Source organism: Rhinolophus ferrumequinum, chromosome 22 (assembly GCF_004115265.2).
Source record: "Rhinolophus ferrumequinum isolate MPI-CBG mRhiFer1 chromosome 22, mRhiFer1_v1.p, whole genome shotgun sequence".
NCBI lineage: Eukaryota > Metazoa > Chordata > Mammalia > Chiroptera > Rhinolophidae > Rhinolophus > Rhinolophus ferrumequinum.
In genome coordinates, this window is record NC_046305.1 from 6,286,983 (window position 1) to 6,311,325 (window position 24,343).

Here is a 24,343-nt window from a genome sequence, read left to right on the forward strand (position 1 = left end):
ATTATGCCCACGACCACCTGGGAGTCAGCGGCTTCCAGCACTCACACCCCCACGCACATACCTGGGATGCACAGACCCGTCTACCAAGAACTCATTGGCACATAACAGTCTTTTAACTGACTGTAGTGTGTTTCAACCGTATCATTGTTTTGCACATGGAAATCTCTGAATACCCTTGTTATTCTTTAGCTTTTACAATCATTTACAAAAAATGTTGTTTTTTCCCTCCAAACAGGCTCATGAGTCAGTTTAAGATCCCTGTAGTCACTTGCCAGCAAAGCAGGGTGAGAGAGTGAGGAGAAGTCAAGAAATCAAGAATCCCCAAACCCCAGTAAGTTTCTCGTCTCCCTCCCCGCAACAGAAAGCTTTGGCTGCCTGAGCCCTGTGGGGTTCCTTTTGTAATCTGCTGAAGCCCTGGCCTGTGTGACGTAGGTGGCTTGGAAGAACCTGCAGTAGACACAGTACCTCTGGAGACCCATCAGGGCCACACGGAGCCTGGGCGGGACTGCAGACCAGTGCGTGTCCTAGCCGATGTTTCGGTCCTCGGCACGCAGCGCTGGGTGTGGCTTGCCTGTGCCCAAACCCATGCCCGACCCCTTTGGCACAAAGGCCCAAGTTGGGAATGAGAGAGAGTTACGGACACTAATCGCCTTCTCTCACCATTTTTTAGCGGGAACCTCTTTTTAGGGCCCAGGTCTTACCGGGCAGAAGGGGCCAGACCCCCAGCCGGTGCTGGTGAGTGCCGTTTTCCAGCAAGGTCTGGCCGTGGAAGTGAACCACGTGAATGTCCCGGGAACCGCCCAGGTTCAGCAGGTGCAGCCTCACCCACTCTTGCTCGTACATTCTCAGGCCAGGCAAGTTGTAGAGCATCCCGTTAATGGCTGAAAGGACAGACAATGGTGATCAATTAAAAATCTGTGCCCCAGGACAGAGGCTGGCGAGGACACGAGGGGCCCCGCTCAGCACGCAGCTCCCAGAGCCCTGGTGTGTCACGGTCTCGTGGGAACCACCAGCTCCTGCGCACACGAGCGCCCTTCCCCAGCAGTCTGCCACGTTTCCGCAGACCTTCCACTGCTCCTGCTCTGGGCTTCAGCCATCTGCCCTTTGCATTTACAGCATGATTGTGCCTCTGCTACAAACAGATACAGACCAGCATGAGCCAGGAAAGGGAACTCCAGTGTTTAGAGGAAAGAGACATGCGAGGGGACACGCAGCCTGTCACCCTAGGGCCTCCTAAATTAAGAGGTACTTCCAGGCAAATGTGGGAAGTCGGACTTCATGTTGGTGGTACCCACAGCCAAAGTGACGCCTGTTTGTTCTCTCCTTCCTGTGGCAGCTACTCTGTCCCCTGCCCAGCTTGATGTCCAGGGTTCTCTGACTTTATCCACTCCCTGCTCAGTGAAGTGTGTGTGTGTGTGTGTGTGTGTGTGTGTGTGTGTGTGTGTGTGTAAAGCACCTGGTAAATTGGATCCCCTTAAAAATACAACATTTTTATGATAAAGCTTAGTGCTTCCGTGCCTTTGACTGGGAAGGGAGGGAAGTTTTTGTTGTTTATTCTTCTAAAATTAAAGAAACCGCCGTGGAATTTCAGGAACCCAGCAAGTGACTTTTTAGAGGGAGAGGAGTTGTGATCCTTCTGCCTACCCATTTGAGTCTCATACTCTTGGTTCCACCTGGGAACTGCTGAATGCTAAAACTTACAATCATTCTTATTCTAGAAAGTACACATGGGTGGTCACTTCTATAGAAATACTTTTCCTATAGAGGTCAAGGAACAGGTTTATTAACTACTTAAATTGCAGAATAATGCTAATTCCTTTCCAATTTATGTTTAACTGACACACACTGGCTTTTTTGATTGTTGGCTTCGTTTTGCAGCAGCCTCCTTGTCTGTCTGTCAGACTTTCTTCTCCTTCCCCTGCAGTGTCACCTGCTGGCTGGGTTGGTGTCACCATCAGCCCTGAAACATTTAAGGACCTAGTCTTGTAACTCGTGGCTCCTCAGAAGTATCTCTTGTCTAATCTTGTGGAGACCTGAGGGCAGATGTCGCCCAGTCACTGTCGCCCAGTGGGATTAAGTTCAGAGATTAGATCAAAGTCAGAACATACCATGAAACTCATGGGAGTGTTTTCCTTCTAAAGATGCACGTCTCCAAGACCTTTGGGGCTTCTTTTCATAGTACCAGCTCTTCTTTTCATCAAAGACCATAAAGAGTAAGACAAACTCCCTCATGTCCACGGGCATATTGCTCTCCTTATGAAGTGTCCCTTTTCGGCAGATCAGAAGGGGACCTATCAGGCCTGAATGGATATCTTTTTCCTGGAAGACAGTGGGAGCAAATCGCAAACGTTCTTTCTCAGCATTTTCTTTGTTCCTCTGACAATCACTGATCCCATGGGAAAGGAAACCTTCTTAGAGGCTCTGAATTTGAGGATTATAAATGAGTAGCTTAATAAGGCTGAATATTTATCATCTAATTCTATGGCATTCATATTCCCTTTCTCTGATTAATCATTTATCTCAACGTGGTAGTAATAATGATGATGATAATATTGAGAGTATAACAGATACTATTTATTGAGCATCTACTACTATATCCAACATTTTGCCTATCGCCTCTCATTCTGACAACAATCCTATGTGGTAAAAAGAATTCACTTACTAAACAAATATTGCCAAGTGCCTACTATGTGCTATAGACTGTTGTTATCTCATGTTTAACTCAGGAAACTGAGGCTGAGAGAGGGCAAGTAACTTTCCTAGGGCCACGCAGTAAGTGACAGGACAGGAATGGAAATCGAGGTCTGTGCAGTCTCTACCACACCCAAAATGAAAGCGTCTGGACTTGGCGGTTCTTTCATAGAGAAGGAGCAGAAGAAAGCTAATACTTACTTGTTCAAGGACATTGCAAACAAACGTCTGCGTCTGTAAAGTAGTCACTCTAACAGGGGCCAACCATCTCAGTAATCTTCACTCCCCTTCACTGAACAAACGCTTAGCTCTCACTGTCTTTTGCAGATGTGGCCGCGGTCACTGTGGACGGTTGACCACATTCCTTACACCTTCCTTGTGGCTGGCAAGACGGGCATTTAACAAGAAATAATCTTGACCCTTCCACTTGGTGGACTCGGGTTATAACTTTGGGGAATGACAAACCCTTTCAACGGATGAGGTACCTACCGGGTTCACTGCTGAGTAGTAGGCCCACGCCCGACAGGCAGAGCCGGGGTTTTCTGGCCCCGCCCGCACGGTGGCGTGCCACACGTACGTATAACTGCTGTTTGGCTGAATGGCATTGTCTTCTTTGAACCACTCAGGAGACTCATCTTCATAAGTCTTTCCTTCCGATGATTTTTCATAGGAAAGCCCATGGGCATGAAGAGAATATGGTCTGGACGCTAGATTTTTAAAACGAACCTAGAGAAAACAGTGATCCACACATGGACGTAAGCTTGACAAAACTCCAAACCAAAAAGTCAGCATTGAATGCCAAAGTGCATGGTAATTAAAGGAGACCTAATGCTTAAAATTGCAAGAGACTTGTGTATATTATTTCGTCTCATTTTTACTACCATCCCGTGAGATAGGGCCCAAGTGGTTTTCCCCAGAAGCACCCAAACATGTTTGTTCGTAGGCTCAAAGCGAAAGTGTTGCCATTACAAATAAAATGATCCTGGGAAGGGCTGCACATCTGAAGGCAATGGGGCTTGGTCCTTGCTCACAATAAGCTTTCAACACACTGATGAAGACCGGCGCGCACACGTGAGTTCAAGTTACAAATCTGGAGACAAAGGGTGCTGTAAGCAATGCGTGAGTGGGGTGAGTGGGGGTGCCTGGCAGGAGCAACGGGGCTTAGGAGACAGACCGTGTCTCCTAAAGAAAGTGTCTTGGGGGAAATGGAACTGGCCCGTGTCTAGGTTGGTGCAAAAGTAATTGCAATTATTTCTAACCTTCTAGCCCGCAATTACTTTCGCACCAACCTATAGAATGAGCGAGAGCTTAGCAGAGGGAGAAATAAAATTATGAGATTTTTTTTTCTTTCTTGAAGGTTGTCAAATTCCTTGGCAAGCAGTCTTTGAGAAGCAGTGTCATTATTTTTAATTTTGGAACATAAATAAATAGCGTATAGCGGTCCTGCCACCTTCGTCTTTACAACCCTGTGGTGCTTGTGGCAAAGCCTTTGATGACCTCAGCAGCGCTCAGAAGCTGACTTACTTGGATGACGTCATCCACTTCAGCTCTAATGACAGGACCGAGAATGCCCAGGTGCTCTTCATGCTCCCCCCGGGGGTCACGTTTGGTAAAAGTGCTATCGAGGTACTTCCTGAAAACGACTTTCTTGTATACGGTGCCCTGTGAGGCATCATCCGTGTTTTCAGCGTCCACATCACTGAAACGATAATAGTGGCATTCGTTTAAAACAATTTGTTTTAAACAATGGTGACGACTCTCACCATTTAGGAGATTGTCTGAGTAATCATTTCTGAATACAGCCTCTAGCATAAGGAAGATATTTAATATTTGATGAACAAATAAATGAAAATATAAATGACTGAAAACACAAGCCAGTAAATATCCTTCAACTCCCAGCTCACATATCGTTTCTTAGGTGAGTCCGCCTTTGATCCTCCAGATTAGGTCAAATCTCTCTAGCATTCCTATAGTATGATGGCAGTGTGTATGTATGTTGTGTGTATACGTGTGTGTATATACATAATGTTATATACATAATATATATGTACGTTAAATTCCTACGGTATTCTTATTCTATTTCTGGAGGAGATGTAGTAAATGACGTATCATTCATTTGGGAGTTTATCTATTAATATCTGACTCTGACACTAGAGTAGAAGCCCCATGATATCAGCGTTGGTCTAGTTTGCTTATAATTTTATTCCCAGTGCCTAGCAGGTTTATCTGGCACATAGTAGGCACTTCATAAATACTTGTTTAGTGATCAAATATAATCATATATTAGCATAGCAGATTTTAATATCACAAACAGACAAAGCCATGCAATGGGACACTGCCAGGGCTTGGGGCCGTCAGGTAACCATGGTTAGCTGACTTAGAAGGCCACCCCTGTGAAGACCACTGGATGGATGGGTGTTTTATACTCTTCTCACGTTTCCTTTTGCTAAACCACATTTTTCCTCATGTAGTTTACCAGCTGGTCAGTCTGGGGCCAGAGCACATCAAATTTTCCCATTGACTCTTAAATTTCCCAAGCCTCTGGGAACAGACTAAAAGCTTATCCATCAGTCTCATAGTATTTGTTATATACCATGAGTCACCAACAGAGAATCCCACTCTACCTTCTTCCCAGCCTTTCTACCCTTTATTAATCTCATCCTTCCAGACTCCAAGCATAACATAGAGTCTCGTAGAACACATGTGAATGAAAACAACTGATTGCCATCAATGGAGGTGGCATATCTGGAACAGGATGTAAGATTTGAAGGAACCAATTCCGTCACTTCCTACTCTAGCAAGGCCCTAAATATTACTCCCTTAGGGCTTTGCTTAGAAATCCTCAGATGAACTGGTTATTCTCATATAGTAATGGGTACTCATTTAAATAGGAAGTCATGGGTGAAGGTGTTTTAAACTAATAGAGTTCTGATGCGGAAATGTCAGGCATCAGATTAATGAAGTCATTTCTGTGAGTCACATTACTCTGTGTTTGCTTATTCTAATTGCACTTTGGTTTATAATTTATGCGTTTGACAGTTAGCTTTTTTTTTTACGGACAAGGGTTTTTTTTTTTTAATTTTATTTTTTTTAAATTTATTGGGGTGACAATTGTCAGCAAAATTACATAGATTTCAGGTGTGCAATTCTGTATCACATCATCCATAAATCACACTGTGTGTTCACCACCCAGTCAGCTCCCCTTCCATCACCATACATTTGATCCCCCTCACCCTCATCCCCCACCCCCCAACCCCCTCAACCCTCTGGTAACCACCAAATTACGTTCCCCAGAATAATTTTCAAACCCGTGGCCATCCTGTGGTCACCGACTGCCCTCCAATCCCCTCACCCTCTCCCCCACCCCCCACCCCTCCCGCCCATCTAGCAACCCTCAGTTTTTCCTCTTTGTCAAGTCAGACAGAGAAAGATAAGTACCATATGATCTCACTTATTTGCGGAATCTAAAGAAAAGAATAAGTGAATGAACTAATCAGAAACAGTTTTGGAGACAGTTAGCTTTTATAAGAGCCGTTGACTACATTTGGATGGTTTAAGCATGGTTATCACGCCATGTCCCTGAGACTCTGTACATGACTAAGCTTTGCTCCTTGCCTTCTCTCTCTTCTTGCTCTATATTGTCATTCCAGAATGTAGAGCCCAGCCCACTATGGCTTTCCACCCTGAAGCAAAATTTAATTGAACATCATATTTTTAAAATGTATATGGATCCCTTACAGACTCTCTGTTGTAAGTCAGGCCATTTACAAAATTGCATCAACTCCTTCAACTCTATGGTTGAAGAGTGGCTGGAACCCTAAAATGTTAGAACCGAAGAGGACCTTGGGGGTCCTTTGGTATAACTCATTCATTTAAAAGATGAAAGTAAGAAGATCCAGGAAAGAAACTAACATATTCCGGGACGCTAGGAATGGCATAAAGCTGTTGAAGGGTTACTCTTTGCTGTTTGGATAAACACCAAAATCCTTCTGATGGCCTTCAAAGCCTAATGCCACCTGGTTTCTGCAGAGCTAGCCAAATACTTTCTTACTGCCCACCCTCTTCTTGAGCTCCAGCTGCACAGCCTGCAGCTTCGTGGTTTCCTTCTCCCACAGGGCCTGATCATGCCGTTCTCTCTGGCTAGAATCTCCGTCTAGAACCACTTTCCGATTGGTACACTCCTGTGCGTCTTCATATCTCAACTCAAAATGCTACTTCTTCAGAGTCAGCTTCCCTAATTCTCATATCACCATAGAGCTACTTTCCCGCCTTAGTCTTTATCATGGTTACAGTTTACACTTTCACGGGAGGATTTATTCACATCTACCTGCACACCTAGACATAAGTTCCATGAGGGTAAGAGTCACGTGTGTTTATATTCTCTTATAGTCTCAGCACTTAGCACCATACCTAGAAGAGAATAAGCACTCACCCAAGAGTTATTAAATGAGTGATTCTGTAAACCAAGTTAAAAATCAAGTTTGAATCAAGATAAATCATTTATCTAATGACTGCCTCAGCTGAGGGTATAAACTTGTTTTTTGTTTCTAAACTGGTCTATCTGCTTGGCCTCCGCTACTGGAATCTCATGGAATTTAAATTAAACTTTACCAAGGTGCTGTATACTTTATAATGGTCAGTAAACAATTTAAAAAATGTTTGTGGTAAACAAGTAAGTGCAAAAGGAGATGACTACATCCCACACTTGTATTTCAAGCTAACTTCAGTGAAAGCGAGCGGGGGTAGCTATGGATGGGTAGGGCTACCGCATTACAGCAAGAGGAGGGAGTAGGAACATTCATGAAGAGAGAAGAAGAGGGAAGTGAGGCCTTATTTAACTATAGATCATCTGAGACTTCTTACAATGATTGTTCTTATATTGTCCTGATGCCATCTGAAGGAGAGAAGCTACTCTTGGAACTGACAAAGGGAATAGTTATAAGCCCAGTGGCAATATGGGAACTAATTATACTTAGCATAATTTGCTCAGAATTATCTCCTTGGACTGTCGTAATTACTTTTTTTTTTTTTTTTTTTTAAGAAATAGTGGAAAAATGAGAATATAGAAGGAGAAAATTGGCCAAACCTTTGTGCAAATTTGGAATAATCCCAGGATATTTCTTCAGCAGCAATGTAATAATTTTTTCTGTTTCCATTTTTGCTGCGGAGGTACCATGCTGCAATGTTGTCGGGGTTTCTGGAGGAGTTGATATCCGTCCTAATATCAGTTTGGTAAGGGTCATCATAGCTCAAAAAATCAAATTCAACAGAGTCCTCCTCACTGCTCTCTTCCTTTCCCATTGGAATAATCTCAGTGTATTCTCCATCATCTCCACTGAAGCCTAATACAACTGGTGGTATAAAAGTGTCATTTAGTGGAAGAGATGGCAGAGGAGATGGCATCTGACCAAGGTCTCTATCAGGGAAAGTCAGACCAAATTCTGGAAGAGGCAACGACTGACTAGATTCAGAAGTATAGGATGTCTGATCAAGGTCTGGAGGAAGTGATGTCTGCCTGAGGTCTGGGGAAAGCGTTGTCTGGCTGAGGTCTGGAGAGAGAGTCTCCAGGCTGATGTCTGGGGAAAGCGTTGCCTGGCTGAGATCTGGAGAGAGAGTCTCCAGGCTGATGTCTGGGGAAAGCGTTGCCTGGCTGAGATCTGGATAGAGAGTCTCCAGGCTGATGTCTGGGGAAAGCGTTGCCTGGCTGAGGTCTGGATAGAGAGTCTCCAGGCTGATGTCTGGGGAAAGCGTTGCCTGGCTGAGATCTGGAGAGAGAGTCTCCTGGCTGACGTCTGGGGAAAGGCTTGTCTGACTGAGTTCTGGAGAGAGAGTCTCCTGGCTGACGTCTGGGGAAAGGCTTGTCTGACTGAGTTCTGGAGAGACAGATGGCTGACCGAGTTCTAGAGAGATGGTCGTCTGCCAGACTTCAAGTTCTAAGGAAGGGAGCGTTTGTCCAATGTCAGTAGGGGGGGACTTATTTCCTGGGTCATAGTTGAGAATCTGGCCAGGCTCTGGAGAAGATCTGTGGCTGGGGTCTGTGGTGAAGTGTGTTTGATCAGGGTCTTGAATAGGGAACGTTTGATAGCGTTCCTCTGGGGCCATTGTCTGATAAAGATCTAGAGGGGAGCTCGTGTGACTGGTGTCATTTGGGGGATTCTGATTATGGTCAGGAAGTGAGGCAATCAGGCTGAGATTCACAGAGGGGAATGTCTGATTGAGCTCTGTGGGGAGAGATGTCCCATTAGACTTGGGAAGTAAGTCTGCAAATGTGTTGGCCCCTCCTCTTAGAGAGTGGAAGCTCCTTGGAGATAGAGGAACATGGTGGGCAAGGTTCTCTTCCTTTTTCTTTTTTCGTGTCCTAATGAGAAAAGTGCTGTTCTTCAATCTACTATTTCCGCTAGCCTGTCTTATCTGTAGAGATTTATGTCTAATTCCAGACAACTTTGGGTGGCCACTCTGCTTTCCATGCTTGTTTGTGAGAGGGACCCTGTCTCTCTCAGTCCTTGAGGCATTCTGGGGGCTGTTCAGCAGCTCACTAACAGCCATATCTTCACCAGCATCTTGGATGATTTCATAACTACCTTTTTCAGAAACCAAATACCATTTCCCATTCAAAATCTTAGATCGGTTCATTTGTTTTAAGAGTACCAGATGACTGGGAAGGTCCTTCCACGGCCCCATTCTGGAAGGGGTAGAGTTGCTTAGGCTTAAATGTCTCCCAGTTTTGTGTGCTGGAAATTCTATCTGGGAGAACCTGTGCTTTGCTCCTCTGTCTCTTCCTGCCTCGAATCCCTTATGTTTAGCATGTTCTTGACTTCTGACTCCTTCTGCACCACGCGGAAGTAGGCTTATCCCCGTGACATTTGAATATAGAGCGTCCTCTATAGGGTCTTCGGAATAAGGGCTGGAATGCTCTATTGTGGAAAGGTTGAAAACTGAGTTCTTTTCTAAGCTCATGTGTCCCACGCGGGGACCAGCTGTGGTGGCTTCTGGGGGAGGAAGGATTTTGTGAGGTTCTGTAAAGTTAGTAGCACTGCTCACGTTACTAGGGGAAGAAGAATTTGACCCAACAGCTGCTTCTGTATTTGGAGGAAGGAATTCAGAGCTGTTGTCCAGGGCGAGGGCAGTAAGATTGAACTCATCTTCCTTCTGATTCAATGATGAATTTCGGAATGACCTAATTCCTAGTGATAAAGCCAGTGTGTCCTGGTAATCGTAGAGGTCATCAACCCCTTCACCTTGGTTTTCTGAAGAATCACGCATTTTCCGTGTACTCATGGTGGTAGACGCTGGAGGCTCGTATATCTCATATACATCGTCATCTTCATTCCGGATACACTTAACATCCCTGAATTTCAGCTGTAGTTTTTTGCTTCTTGGATTAGAATTCATGGTGGTTAACATCCAGGTTCCTATAGAAGAGAGACAAAGAATAGAGAGTTCTAAGGCCAGAGAAAGATATAGAAAACCTTAGCACCCCCTGTGGCAGGTACCTTCCAGGGAACTTTAGTCAGGGACATTCAAGTGTGGCCCGTGGGCCACGGCTGGTCTGAGAACTGTCGATTACTGCCTGTTCCACAATGACAGAAGGAGGAAAATGGAGAGGAGCGTTTAGGGAACTTCTGAGCAATTTGACTTTGCTGTGACACCCAAGGAGGTGATTAGTGCCCTTATCTCGTTTAACAGAATAGAGACCAAAAGTAGCAGTCAGTGGAGATTAGGGAGAAAAAAGCTTTTAGCATAGGTAGTCTGAGATTCACTGCTTCCAAATATATTTAAAAAGGGATGAACTGAGAACAAAATGGACTTTGAAAGTCATAAACATCTTGTTTGAGAATTAGGGTTGGGGGCAGGAGGGTGATGTCTATTCCGAAATTAGAGACACTGATATATTTCTAAGTAGTGCATCATTCAGATCCTTCAGTTGAATCTCTTTGAAATGCTGATTTGCTGGCACTGCGAAGACTTCCCAGGAGGCCCAGGGAGTTACTACTTGTTGAGCGTCTCCTGAGGGCTGGCGCATACCACAATTACGGTCAGAGCGAGTCCCTAGGGGTGGTTGTTCTGTTTTTCAGATGAGTAAACTGAGGCTCAGTGAAATCAAGTCACTTGCCCAAGGTTTCAGGATGCTGAGGGGCAGAGCAGAACCTGGACCACCCGTACCTGCGTCTGATGAGCTCCCAGCCCCCGTGTTTCCAGGACACGGTGCTGGCAGTGATGCCCCCCAGAGGCACCATATCTGATGATCATTAACCCTCGGGTGGGGTGGCTGGCTTAAAAAACCGAAAAGGGCATTTTGATCAAAGAAATGTTCTTTTGTGACTGAAGGCCCATACTTCTTCCTCCAAGGTATGCCTGATTTTTCTGTGGGTGTGTGTCTTTACTTCTCACTGAGCCCAGAGAAGCATACATGGGACCCACAGGAAAGGACTGGACTCATTGAAGTCATTAATTCCCCAAATAGAAGTATTGAAAGGAAAGCCTGCAAGGGATCCAGGAGATAAGCCCAAGCGCCGTAGGAGTCTAGGGAGCTGCAGCAGACTTTCAGCGACCAGAGAGTCCTCTCGCAGTGTCCAGGCTCTTACCAACGTTATCCATCGAGACGGTCACAGATTCCCCACGCATGGGAAAGAGGGTCAGGGTGTCCTCGTGCCTCTTCCCGTAGATGAATGAGTGCCCAGTGAAGTGGAGGGTCAGAATGCCATCCTGCGTTCCCACGCTGCAAAAGTGCCACTGGACGGTGTCATCAAAGCAGAATCCTAGTGTGGGTATGCTCTCAGGCACATAGCCGTTGATAGCTGAAACAATAAAACCTGTTAAAGCACCAGGCCTATCCCCACAAGGGCATGTGTCTAGTTATATGTGAAATAAATGTCCCAATGTTAATTTGGTTGCATCAAAGCAGTGATTATCTGAGATAAGCTTTACCAGGTCTAACACGTGACTGGAAGATCAAACTGACTTCCCACAGCAGGGCCTCTGGGCACTGAACTGAAAATTGCAGCACATGCCTGAGCCGTGGCTCCGGGAATTCCTTCGCTTCTGAACTTCTTACTGTGCACTTTCCAAAGCTCCTGGCTCGCACACGCACTTACCCTCTTGGTTTGATTTGACAACCCAGTTTTGGATTACTTACCTTGTTTCTGGCCTGCCCATAAAGAGGATTCATCTTGCACCCAGTGTGAATTCCCAGCCACCGCCCACCAAGGCCTGTAGCCCCTTCTCTCGCCACCCCCGGCCCTCCTTCTGTTCCTCTGCCCAAAGCAGGCACGTGGGCACGAGCGTGCACACACACAGAGCAGGAAACCAAGAAGACTTGTAAGGATAACAAGCTTTGGACCTCTTGCTGTCAAAAGGTTGTGTAATGTCACCCAGTGATTTCATCACCAAATGCCTGGATGGAAGCAAGGTCAAGAGGTGAGTGGATTCTAACCCACGTCTCTGCCCACCTCCAGGCACAGCCATGCTTCCACCACGGAATGAGAAGTCCATGACTTACTGCTCATGACGTTCGATTCATAAAACTTAGGATCCTCCCGGTTCACCTTTTCAGGACTTTCACAAAACTTGTTGATATTCTCCTCAATGTACCAGCTCCTGTTCTCATCGAACACAGCAAACACGGCCTTCTGCTCCCTGTCTGCTGCCCTCTGCAGGGTAAAAGCGCATGTGCAGTGAGTCACGGGCCAGCCCAGTACCTGCAACCCTGAGCTCTTCTCAGAAACCGAAGGGGCACAGCCGTTGGAACCCCTGAAGCCAAAGGTATTATGCGAAAGCAAACAGCCAATCATAAAATTCAGAGACTGAAATATCCTAACAGAAACATCCCATTATATCATGGCAGTTGGAATTCTGTTTATCTCGGTGATTGAACACCTCTCAGCTCCTCTTAGTTGCAGAAGATAAAACAGGAGGTTGCAAGAGGAAAGCTTTCTACCTCTCTCCACCTGTTTCCTTTCCCAGCTCAACAAACCAGGGCTTTCCAAATGTCCGTTTCTGATTTTTCTAGGCATATATGTATTTCATATGCCTGGGGATGATACTTTTGTTTTTATAACTTAGCCTAATTGTCTGTGAATTTTAAGTTAGTAATATGAGACTAGTCAGTGAACATTAAGTCAGACGATCCATATTTTGTTCACATTCTTCTGTATAATTTAGTCTCATTAGAGATGAACCATCGTCAGGTCCAATCTCATTAGAAGCAACGTCTCCATTATCTCTCTCTCACCTCTCTAGTGCAGACATCTAAAAATAACAAGGGTTGGTACAGGGCTTTACACTTTTATCAGGTGGTATCTCACTGAACCCCAAATAACCCTGTAACATTTTTAGGATGGTTTTTACCCATTTGATAAATGGAAGAAATTAAGAGAGGCTAAGCGACTTGCTTATCCCACAGCCAATACCAACAGACCCGGAATTGGAAACTATAACAAAATACAGTGTCCCACTGTAGGCTTGACTTCTGCAGTGAGAGTCCACATGAAAATAAACAAGGCAAAAAAGTAACCAAAGCAATAAACATAACCACATTCACACCAAAGAGGATTACTTCATGTTTTCTGTTTTCTAAAACAACCCAGTTATTTAGCAAGGAGATCTAATCTGTTGCAGCCAGAAGGAATTCCTGGCATTTCTGAAAGTTTATGTCAAGGACAAAATACCTGGATGCCGCGCTTGTCCAGAGATCTGCTCTTACAAATTAGAAGTAGCCCGATCAGCCCAGCAGCGATGTCCCTGCTGATGTCCACGTTACTGTAGTATGGTCTCGTTAGGCACTGGGCGTCGTTTTCTGTGGGCTCATCAGACTCGGGAATGTTCCACTTGTAAGTGTATGTTTCCCCTGGTTGAACTGCTTTGATCATGGTGTTACTGCCTGAAAGAAATTATGGTCAGGACTGTTTTCGTTTTCAAAATTATTTTATGAAAATGAATAAATGAATGAATAAATAATGTAATTGAGCTCTCATTACAGCCAATTAATACTGGGAACGGAATGTTCTTTTTAGATGAAGTTCTACTTCATAGAACCCTGGATAGCATGTCATCAGTCATCACATACTGCTCCACTAGAGGCCACTGTGGCACTAACCGGACACCATGTTTTGGAACCACCACCACGGTAAACAAAACCCTGGAGTGAGCAGGGTTTGGCTGTGACTTTTAGGGTACCACTACCTGCCCATGCGGTTATACTAGGCAACGAGGGCATCAGAGAAATATGGCAGCCTCTCAGAGGTCAGTAGTTTCAATAGAAGTGAAAGGGTCAAACCTGAGGTGGAGGAAGAGTTGACTTCATCTTCAAAAGGAGAGAAGGTCACTCCGTGGGGGTAAATGCTGTAGGGGCGGCTGGCCATGTTTTTGAACACAATCTGCAAAGTGAACTCAAGTTCATTATTTCAGGATTTAAGGTGAGAATTAACAGAGGATGCTAAGTTTGCACATTTGCTTGTTGGATGGTTGTGTGTGTGTGTGTGTGTGTGTGTGTGTGTGTGTGTGTATAAACTACTTCTGTTTATCTGAGCAACAACCTCCGCCATTACTTAAAAGAAACATTTGAGAGTTTCACTCCCATAGTAAGCTGGAAAATGGAAAGAGCAGTCTGACTTTAGAAGTGACATTTCCTCACAGTATATCACCCTCTCCAAGCTGGTCCCCACCCCCTTGCCCTCTCCTTTCAGCTTGGACCGCCCCTGCCTTCACATCTGCTCCTTCTCGCTAGACCACGACCCCTTGTCCAGCCTGCCAGAGCTCCGCGAACCACTGTCCTGGAAGCCATCTTCCTGAGGAGCACAGCGAAGAGCCGGGGCCTAAACATGCAGTGAGGTGTACTGATACTCGCTAAGAGCACCTGAAGGATTCAGAAATGGGGGAAGAGACTCTAGAGGAACAGAGAGGCTGCTCTCCGTCCTTTTCTTCTTAAATGAACAGAATTGGCCTTGTCTGCAGATATCCCCTTAGTTCACCCCCACGCAGAGCTGAAGGGAGGAGCATTACTCATACATCAGTCCTAGTGAGTTAGGCTCCTCCAGCTTCAAAAGAGCCTTAATCTCCTGCCTGGTTGTTGCCAGAGCACTGGGATCACCACCCTTCATCTATAGATTAACTGCGTTCTAGAATCTTGCCGAGGATCGGAACCTTCAAGTCTCTGCTTCCCAGTTCATATAAAAAGCTTGATGATGTGCCGTAACATTTAAGGAAAACTGTCTGAAGAACACTCGGTGCTCTTTATACCTATCAAAATTTACCTTCATCAGAGACTAGTCTTCAGCGAACTACATACCTAGACCACAGTGAAGAATTGTTTTTGCTCAGCTGTGTTTACTGTGATGTTCTCAGCTCTAATGAGAAATATTATTTTAAAGGACTATGCAACTTTTTAATTGATTGTACCAATTGTAGGCATTTTATCAAGGATTCCATCCACTGTATCACACAGGATCCTCTTTTCAAGAATCTGTGGGAGAAATTCTCCTCTGGTCTCTCTGCTTCTTTTGTGACTACTCTGACTCTTGTCCTGGCATACTTCCCCTCTTGCTTTGGCTGCTAGAGAACTCAGGACAAAATTTGCAGACAGCCTTATAGGAGCAAGTGGTAGGTATGTCACTATCCTTATCCTTGCTTTTATTTTCTTTGTCCCTATATTATCCACCCCAAGTACACTGACTCTTTGTTCCATTCCTTTATAATTTAATAAACTGTCTCAGATTCTTTGTATTATGAGGTAGGCTATAAATAAGTACAAATACTAAATAAGCATTACAAGCTGCATTTGATTTAAAAATTATACGGACACATGTTTCTTTTTTAAATCACCACTATTTATAAACTGTCTTTCACTATTTAATTTCTTCCACACGGTTCTATGTTTCTGTTACTTACTTTGAGTGTGTCTCTGACCTGGGCTCTGATAATAGGGCCCAGGATCCCATCTTCTTGGGTGGTGGTGTCCTCCAGGCGTTTGGTGAAGGACTCATCTTGGTACTGTTTGTACACAACCTTCTTATAATGTTTTCCAATTTGGTTTGAGAAGTTATCCAAATGCAGAGATCTGTATTTTCTTAAGTGAAATAAAGTTTTTTTAAAAAAATTAAACTGTTTTCTCAACTAGAGACCCAGTAGGATGGGAAACCCTTGTGCTTAGAAGTTCTGCTCTTGGATTAGCTGAAAATCTAAGCATTTCCTAAAAAGTTCTTAATATGGTTTGCAGAGTCCTGAAACCTTCCCTCTAGTTAGAAAACTGGAAACCTGTGATCTGTCTCCTCACCCAGATAAAGTCATAGTCATGGTTAGAAGCAGCGACTTGGGGCTTCCTGTCACTCTGGTCGCTGAAGAAGACCTTCGTTAGCTCTGGGGAAAGTTCTACCTGGATGAAAGGAGAGGACACACTTCATTTTTCTTAAGTCTTTCCTGTCACTTACTTTATGGTACTTTTATTGGGTGTTCGAGATATTTCTCAATCTCCAAAAGCACTTTCCCACTCTAGGAAGCTTTCTCTATCTTTACTAGACTTTAGTAGACTTTCACTATCTTTACTAGAACTATCTTTACTAGAACTATCTTTACTAGTTCTTTCTGCGTTGCTGATCTATCCCATCTCCCATCCACCCAGTCCTCATGCCAACTGAAAATCATCCACCATCGCCCATCTTCCAGAGCACTGCGATAAATGATTTGGGGGCAGCAACAAAAGCCACCTTGCCCCTTGGTTCTCTTTATTACCTTAGTTTGCAAAAGCAGAAGCTCCATGATAGAATGTATCCATTTCATGCATTTATTTTGCATAATAAAAAGCACTGACTCTTGCCAGAGAGTCCTGAATTCCTATCTCAGTGCTGTCAGTTATTATATAATCTTGAGCAGTTCTTTTTCTCAGTTACTTGTTTTGAATAGCAAATACATTAAAATGATTTTGATTAGAGAAAACTCTCACTCACTTACTACACCCCCTCAACCCCACCTCTCTAGCCCTCCCTGCATTTTCCAAGTATTCACTTGTCTTAATGTGTATCATTCCAGAGAATCTTTATGTAAATTTAACTTGCAAATATAAATATTCTTATCCTCTCACTCCTTTAACACAAGGCAGCTATTTATGTACTCTGTGCTACACCTTGACTTTTTTTCTTTTTGCATATTCCCAGCTTTACTGAAGTATAACTGATGAAAAAGAAATTGTATATATTTGAGGTGTGCAATGTGATGCCTTATATATGTATATATATTGTTACCACTCAAGCTAATGAACATTTACATCACACCTCACCTAGTTACTATTTTCTTTGTGTATATGTGTATATATGTGTGTGTGTGTGTGTGTATGTATGTGTGGTGAGAAAACTTAAGATCTACTGCCTTAACAAATTTCAAGTATACAGTTCAGTATTATTCACTATAGTCACTACGCTGTATATTAGGTCTCAGATGGTCCATGTTATTAATTAGCATCCTTTCATTTCGACTTGAAGAACTCTCTTTAGCATTGTTTTGTAAGGCAGGTCTGGTGATTTAACTCCCTCAGCTTTCCTTTGTCTGGGCGAATGTTGCTATCTCTCCATTTCCTAAGGACAGGTTTGCGGAGTATAGTATCATATTTTTGATTGGCAGTTCCTTTTTCTTTCAGCACCCTGAATGTGTATCATCTCACACTCTCCTTGCCTCCAAGGTTTCTGCTAAGAAATCTGTTAATAGCCTTATGGAGGTTCCTTTGTCTATGGCAAGTTGCTTATATCTTGTTGCTTTCAGAATTCTCTCTCTCTGTCTTTGATTTTTGACAATTTGATTATAATGTGTCTTGGGGTAATCTTTGGGTTGATCATGTTTTGGGTAGCTCTTTTGAGCTCCATGAATCTGTATATTCCTATCCCTCACAAGATTTGGGACGTTTTCAGCCATTATCTTTAAATAAGCTTTACTGCCCCTTTCTCTCCTTCTTTTCCTTCAGACTCTTACAAAGTGTTTATTAGTTCTTTTGATGATATCCCATAATTCCCGTAAGAGTGATGATATCCCATAAGAGTGAAGAGAGCTTACTCTTTCTTCACTCTTTTTCATTCATTTTTCTTCTTGTTCCTGTAACTGGATAATTTCAAAAGACCTATCTTTGAGTTTGTTGAATCTTTCTTCTGCATTTTTGAGTCCAGTATTAAAGCCCTCTATTGAAATTTTCAGTTCTGTCATTGTATTATTCAGCTCCAGGATTCTGTTTCGTTATTTTTTAATGGGTCCTATTTATTAACCTTCTCCTTCTATTCATGCAGTTGTTTTCCTGACTTTGTTTAGTTGCCTATTTGTGTTCTCTTGTACCTCATTGAGCTTCTTTAAGATGATTATTTTTAATTATTTGTCAAGCAATTTGTAGATCTCCAATTTACAGATCTTCAAAGTTCTCAGTTGAGTTTGCAAATGGTGGGCTGGTTACCAGGTGTGTACGTGGGTATGGTCCCCATTTGGTCCTTGAGAGGGCTCTCACCAAGTCACTGGGTAGGTCTCTGCATGGGACTGCAGTTGGGAGGGCTGGAGCTGGCCTACAGGGCCACTTCAAGATCTGCAGTGGGACCAAGGTCTTCAGGCCAGCCTCCAGGGTCATAGACATTTGTGACTCCTCCTGGGTCCCTTATCAAGTGGTGTTGTAGCAGGACCAAGGCCAAGTGGGGCTATAGTTGAGTTTATAAGGGATGAAGCAGTTTCCACGTTTGTAATCAGGACCACAGCAATCCTATTATATCACCTGAGCACGGACTTGCCTTCTCAAAAGAGCCCTCCTTGGTCTTGGCTTTCATTGGGATTTTGCAAGTTCCTACTTGGATTCTCACAAAGGCACTTTTGTGTGTGGATAGCTGCCAAATTATTGTTATTGTGGGGTATACAAGTGGGGGACCTCCTATTCTGCTATCTTGCTCCCTTGACTTTTTAACTTAACAATGTGTGTTGGAGAATTTTTTATATTAGTACATAGAGCATATTTGCATCCTTTTAAAACCAGATACACAGTATTCCATGTGTGGATACACCATTATTTATTAAACTTATTGAGGGATGTTTTGGGTTGTTTCCAATCTTTTGCTGCTACTAACAGTGCAGCAGTGACTCTCCTGTACACACATCGTTTCACCTCTTTCACCTGTGGACAAGCATCTCTCTCTAGTAAATTCCTAGGGTGACATTGCTGGGTCAAAGGGTGTAGGCATTTATAATTTTGATAGTGCCAAATTATTCTCTAGAATGGCTCTTCCTGTTTACTCTTCCACCAGCAAAAGATGTTAGTGCTTGTTTCTCACAGTCTTGCCAACAGATTATGTCGCCTAGACTGTATAATAGGTGGAAAGTAGTATTTCAGAGACGTTTAATTTGCATTTCTCTCACTGTGAGTGAGCTTGAGTATTTTTCATGTGTTTAAGATCAATTTGAATTTCCAAATTTCTTCATCTCTCTGACCCATTTACTAATCTACAAAATAAATAAGAGCTGTTTCTAACTTCTAGAGTTAAAGTGAAGCCCTCAGAATGGGTTTAGCACAAGACTTTGCAGTAGCAAATACTCAACAAGTGGTAGCTGCAATTACGACTACTACCACTAGTATTATTACTATTCTTATTATTATTAGTTCTTGTGGTGAGTTTGGGGTAATTCCAGATTGATTTGAACAAGACCTAAATGAAATCCAAAACATATATTCTCCTGAGAGCTGTCAACTCCTGACATTTCACCCCGGGCTCAGAGGCCCCCGCAGAACATGTCTGAACGTTTGCTCCGTGGGAAGACCCCAGAACTCACTTGTCCATGTTCGCTGGTATTACAGGTGCGTAGTCCCAGATGACTTCCTCTGCAGCGATGAAGTACTCCCACCTCTTCATGTGCCGCCTCTGCTCGCGAGTGAGCGTCTTAGGCTTCCTGGTTTTCTTGGCGCAGTTTTGAACATCTATGTTAGCCTGCATCCCAGCTGAGTTAGTACATAAAGACAGGAAGAGAATTTGAGAGAAGAAATTAAGGCTCATCAAAATGTATTACCTTTTACACAAATTTGTGGAAGGTTTAAATACTAACAGTGCAAGGAATGCTTGGGCAAGTGTTAGACATTTGGGTTGGGAGCTCTTAGTGCAGTACAGACAGGGTCCAAGAATAAAAGCAAGGGAAAGAGAGGATGGGAAAATACTTGGAAAGTTTCCTTTGTTTCTTCCAGAGAAGGAACATTTGTAATTGCCAGCCCCTTTCAAACCTTATGATTTAGGTCTTGTTGATTTCTCATTTTTCCTGTCATCTGTCCCTGTAATTCTAAAATGGAAATAATCCTAGGACACAGTGTATGAAATTGTTAAAAATTAAATAAGTTAATGCAAACACCATTTCACCTCAATAACGTTAATTTTGTGTTATTATTAGGTCTCTATCTTCCAGAGATATTGTGATGGTTTCATTACTTCAAATATAATGTTGCCTGTTCAGTGCAAAACGAGAATGAAATGATCCCATGAAGTCTCTCTTTCTTACGTGTTTTGCTCATACACATTACTTTGGTAACAGAATGATTTCCTATACTAATATCACTTAGTTACATTTTAGTCTCTGTTTACACGAACCCTCCTCCCAACTGCTTTAAAGCAACGATGTATAATAGAACGCTTAGTTGTTTTGTTTATGGGACATCACATAACAACCCAGGCTGACGTTTTTCACCACCAGAATTCGCTGGTGTTCTTTAAATGCCATGCCTCAGCTGCTTCGATTATACTTTGGATCCATGCAACATACATCCATCGGGTTCCTCTTCGTGCCTTCTCTGTGCTCATCTCATTACAACAGATCATCTCTTCATGTTTCAACTTTTATACTTCCTGTACCTTGGTGCTTCTATAAAGGTGCAGATGTTTGTCTTCTTCTAACACCCAGGTCTTTTCCTTTAGCTACACACTAAGTGTCCCCCCAAAAGAGTATCTCTATGTATGTATTGGTTTCCTTCCTCCTTTTTCTTTCAAGGAAGTAGAGACCTCTTCAGCTTTTGCTTAATTTTTAAAAATCTTTGTCAGTTCCTCTACTTCCTCCATCCCCAGCGAAGGTTCCAAGTCTAAGAGAGGAGAATCTAAATTCTGGTCTCAGGGACCAAGGCATGTATGTCTGGAGTATGGGTGGCTTGAAAAGGCACAGGAGAAGGAGAGAACTAGTGCCCGGGAAGAAAGGATCCTACATTCATAAGCAAGACTGTAGGAAAAGTTTCTTGCCTTGAAGATGTTTTGCGATGAGGGAAGATACGGTCCACTTGCCCTCTGGGCTCATGGTCATGTTTGCAGTAGCAGACGTAGCAGTGACAAGCGTGACGGCTGAGATCTTGTGACGGTTCTGCTCCAGGACCTGGCCATTGAAATGAATGGAGAACAGTTCTGGTCCGGAGCTCATTCCAATCAGATGCCAGCTGACGTGGTCACGGGCACAAACTGTTATATCTGAGAGAGAGGAGGAGATGGGGGGCAAAACAGGCAGTCAGCATCTGATAAAAAGCTTCACTCACCAGGTACGTACTGAGCACCTGCTGGGCATCCATCGGGCATTGTGCCTGGTTCTGAGGTTTAGACGCTCCCTAAACCTGGTCCCTGCCCTAGAAAAGCAGACGTCTAAGTGACGGGCCAACAAGCAGTCACAGCTCACCGCAGTAAGTGGTGCTACAGAGGTGAGAACAGAGCCCAGAGATGGAGGATGGACGTTAGTTCACAAACTAGCACTGCCAAGGGATTAGGCCAAGGAGGGGACCAACCACCCTGGTTTACCAGGGGCTGAGGGTTTCCTAGGATGCAGGACTTTCAGTGTTAGAGCTGGGACAGTCCTGGGCAAGCCTGGGCAGCTGGTCAATCTGGGCTCAGCTGGAGGGAGCCACCAGAGCCCCCGGTAGGGAGGGCCCAGTTCAAGAGCCTAATCCTCTCAGCTGAACAGAGGAAAAGCTCCGCCTAAAGGGAAGGGGCTGTGAACGTGATTTAAGGATTTCATTTTGCCTTTGTTCCTACTTGTTGATTGTTTTCATGACATAGCAGTTAATCATTCTGTGGGTCGCAGGCTCTCCTTAAAATGCAGCAGACAAGTCCATTATGCAAGGTCACTGGGAGCGTTTCATGGATGGAGTAATGAGAACTGGGCGGAGTTTGGCTCCTTCTTTGCTCCCATAGTGACCAGGAAAATGCTCAATGGCTCTGTGGGAGATTCCAACCCTGGCTTCTATCCTTGGCTGGGGTTTTACGTTTTAGATCCATAATCACCAGATCATGGGGGCTGAATTTCGGTCCCTTACCAACAGAGGGGCTGAGGGACTAGTTTTTAGGGGACCACTGGGGCAGCAAGGCAGAGATTCCTGGTATCACGAGTGAGAACAAGAAGCCAGAACCTGAGAATGAGAAGCTAGAAGATAGGAGGCTTTGGTGGAAGCGTTTAGCCACCTGGAAGAAATACTCATATTGAATTGAGCCTTTAATGTATTTGTATTAGCATTTGTTACGTTTATTCAATGTATGCTGTTCTGTATTCTGTTTTACTAGCATTAACTTGTCTCAGTTTCCACTAATGACATTTCCCTACCCTACCACTCTTAACCCCACTCTTCTGTCTTTTTCAACTATAAATTCATATAGTTTATGCCCTGAGGAAGTTATTAAGTTTTATTTTTGTGCATATGGCTTGCGTTTTGGGGCTTCCATGTACTTACACAGACGACGTACTCTGCCAGGACACAGATACACTTTCTTTTTTGACCACTCCCCTCTAAGGCCCTTAGTACTGGACATGCTATCTTAAATGTTTAAAAAAATTATTTAAGTATTAGTTTCAGGTGTACAAAACAACATAATGATTACACATTTACACCCCTCACAAAGCGATAACCCCCCAGCCTACTACCCTTCTGACATCGTATATAGCTGTTATGATACCATTGACTATCTTCCTATGCTGTACTTTATATCCCGTGACTATATATATATATTCCTGTGTGTGTACTGATGTGTGTGTGTGTGTGTGTGTGTGTGTGTGTGTATAATTATAGTTGACATTCAATATTATTCTACTTCAGCTTCAGGTGTACAGCGCAGTGGTCAGGCATCCACACAATCTATGAAGTGATCCCCTTGCTACGTCCAGTACCCATCTGACACCCTACGTAATCTTTACAACATTATTGACTATATTCCCCAGACTGTACTTCACATCCCCGCGACTATTTTGTGACGACCAATTTGTAAACGCCCTCTGTAACAGATGGTTAATCCATTTTTGTAGCTTAGCGCCTTGAGACAGCTAGTAGCTACCAAGGACCACACTAACATAGAGAAATGAACAAGGTTTGACCGTGGATCTCCTAAGGTAGATGCTAACTACGTTTCGGAACTCTGAACCAAAGCCCAGAGTCATCTGAGCATGTTTGTAAAAAGCAGGTGGGAGGATGGAGTCAAAGGAAACAGAACACAAAGGCAACGTCCAGACCTCAACTCTAGACAAGTTTTTAGTGAGTGAAATCGTTTGTGATTTTCAGATGCAGACAATGACCTCCGAGAAGCTTAGTGTTTTAAATGGTTTATTTCATAAAGTAATATTTTCGTTTCTCTACTTTTTTCTCAGACTCTTTCGTCCTCAGGCATTTCTATCAAATAGAAGTTAAGCGGTTTAAGTGGAAGTTGGTTTGTGTTTTTCCTCTTAACAGTTGCTGCTATGATTTTGCTTTTTCACAAGAACCCACATGCAAACGGGAAGAGAAAACATCCTGCCTGCCTTTGACTATCCCTCATCCATCACCTTTTGAAATGCCGCTACTATTTTTGTATGTTGGCTATTTCTCTCAAGCTCCTGTTATCTTTACTGTGTCTTTATTGAATTCTTCCTGCTGACCCTTTGGCTAGGGGTTGACCTTGAACTTCTGTCCTCTAAGGCTTCCTCTGTGGAAACCATGACCATGCCGGTCACTGTGCAGCAAGGACCCCAGAATTCACCGAAATAGACTGAGCTGCTGCCCTGCAGGTTGCTGAGGTCACGGCAACACCTGCTCAGAACGCTGCGTCTCTGAGGCTGCCCAGCCTTCACTCAGGCTGCTTCCAATTTGTCTGTTGTACTTGCCAGTTCATAAAAGAGCTGACAGAATTTTGAGAACCACTGAGCTAGGTTACGTTACCTTTCTGAGTTAGAGTTGAAATATAGTGAGTACGATCCACTTCCCTAGTGCCCTGGAGAAAATCGCAGGCCCAAAGCTACTGATGGTTCCCCTGTCGTTGGGGGGGGCCCGGTCCACAGGTTACCTGGCATCGTCCCGTTCACGTAGCCATTGACGGTGTACATTAGGGAGGAAGGTGCCCGGCTCCAGCTCTTGCTTTCGTCAAACACAGCAAACATCAGCACGTGCTGCTTGTCAAACATCTTCTGAGTCCCATCCTCTGTGAGGGTGCCTGGGAAGGAAAAGAATTGTTAACAGCGTCCCAGAGAGGAGACTCTCGTTTGCTGGTCCGAGACAGCAAAGAGTTTCAGGCCAGCAGCCAAGCAGACTGAGACCAACTTTTAAGAAGTTCTTCTTTTGAGAAACAGCATCTTTATCAAGTAGTGACGATTGGAGGATTATTCCAATCTTGGTGCCACATGAAATGTTTTCTCTGGGCACCTCCTTGCTTTTTCACCAGAACCCACA

General features: G+C 43.9%; 1 protein-coding gene across 3 annotated transcripts in view; it reads right to left on the reverse strand.

Moving 5' to 3' along the window:
- Positions 1-24,343, reverse strand: part of F5 (coagulation factor V) — a 58,397-nt gene that overhangs the window by 13,157 nt on the left and 20,897 nt on the right. For 2 of the 3 annotated variants that reach the window (XM_033092408.1, XM_033092407.1), the window contains exons 5-17: positions 23,961-24,107; positions 20,913-21,134; positions 19,471-19,636; positions 15,577-15,754; positions 13,967-14,066; positions 13,359-13,570; positions 12,191-12,341; positions 11,277-11,489; positions 7,778-10,103; positions 4,216-4,390; positions 3,181-3,417; positions 2,109-2,319; positions 702-881 (exon numbers count right to left, since the gene is read on the reverse strand). In XM_033092408.1, coding sequence (XP_032948299.1) covers positions 702-881; positions 2,109-2,319; positions 3,181-3,417; positions 4,216-4,390; positions 7,778-10,103; positions 11,277-11,489; positions 12,191-12,341; positions 13,359-13,570; positions 13,967-14,066; positions 15,577-15,754; positions 19,471-19,636; positions 20,913-21,134; positions 23,961-24,107 — 4,518 coding nt within the window. The remainder of the gene's footprint in view (positions 1-701; positions 882-2,108; positions 2,320-3,180; positions 3,418-4,215; positions 4,391-7,777; positions 10,104-11,276; positions 11,490-12,190; positions 12,342-13,358; positions 13,571-13,966; positions 14,067-15,576; positions 15,755-19,470; positions 19,637-20,912; positions 21,135-23,960; positions 24,108-24,343) is intronic. The other variant, XM_033092409.1, reaches the window with a different exon arrangement.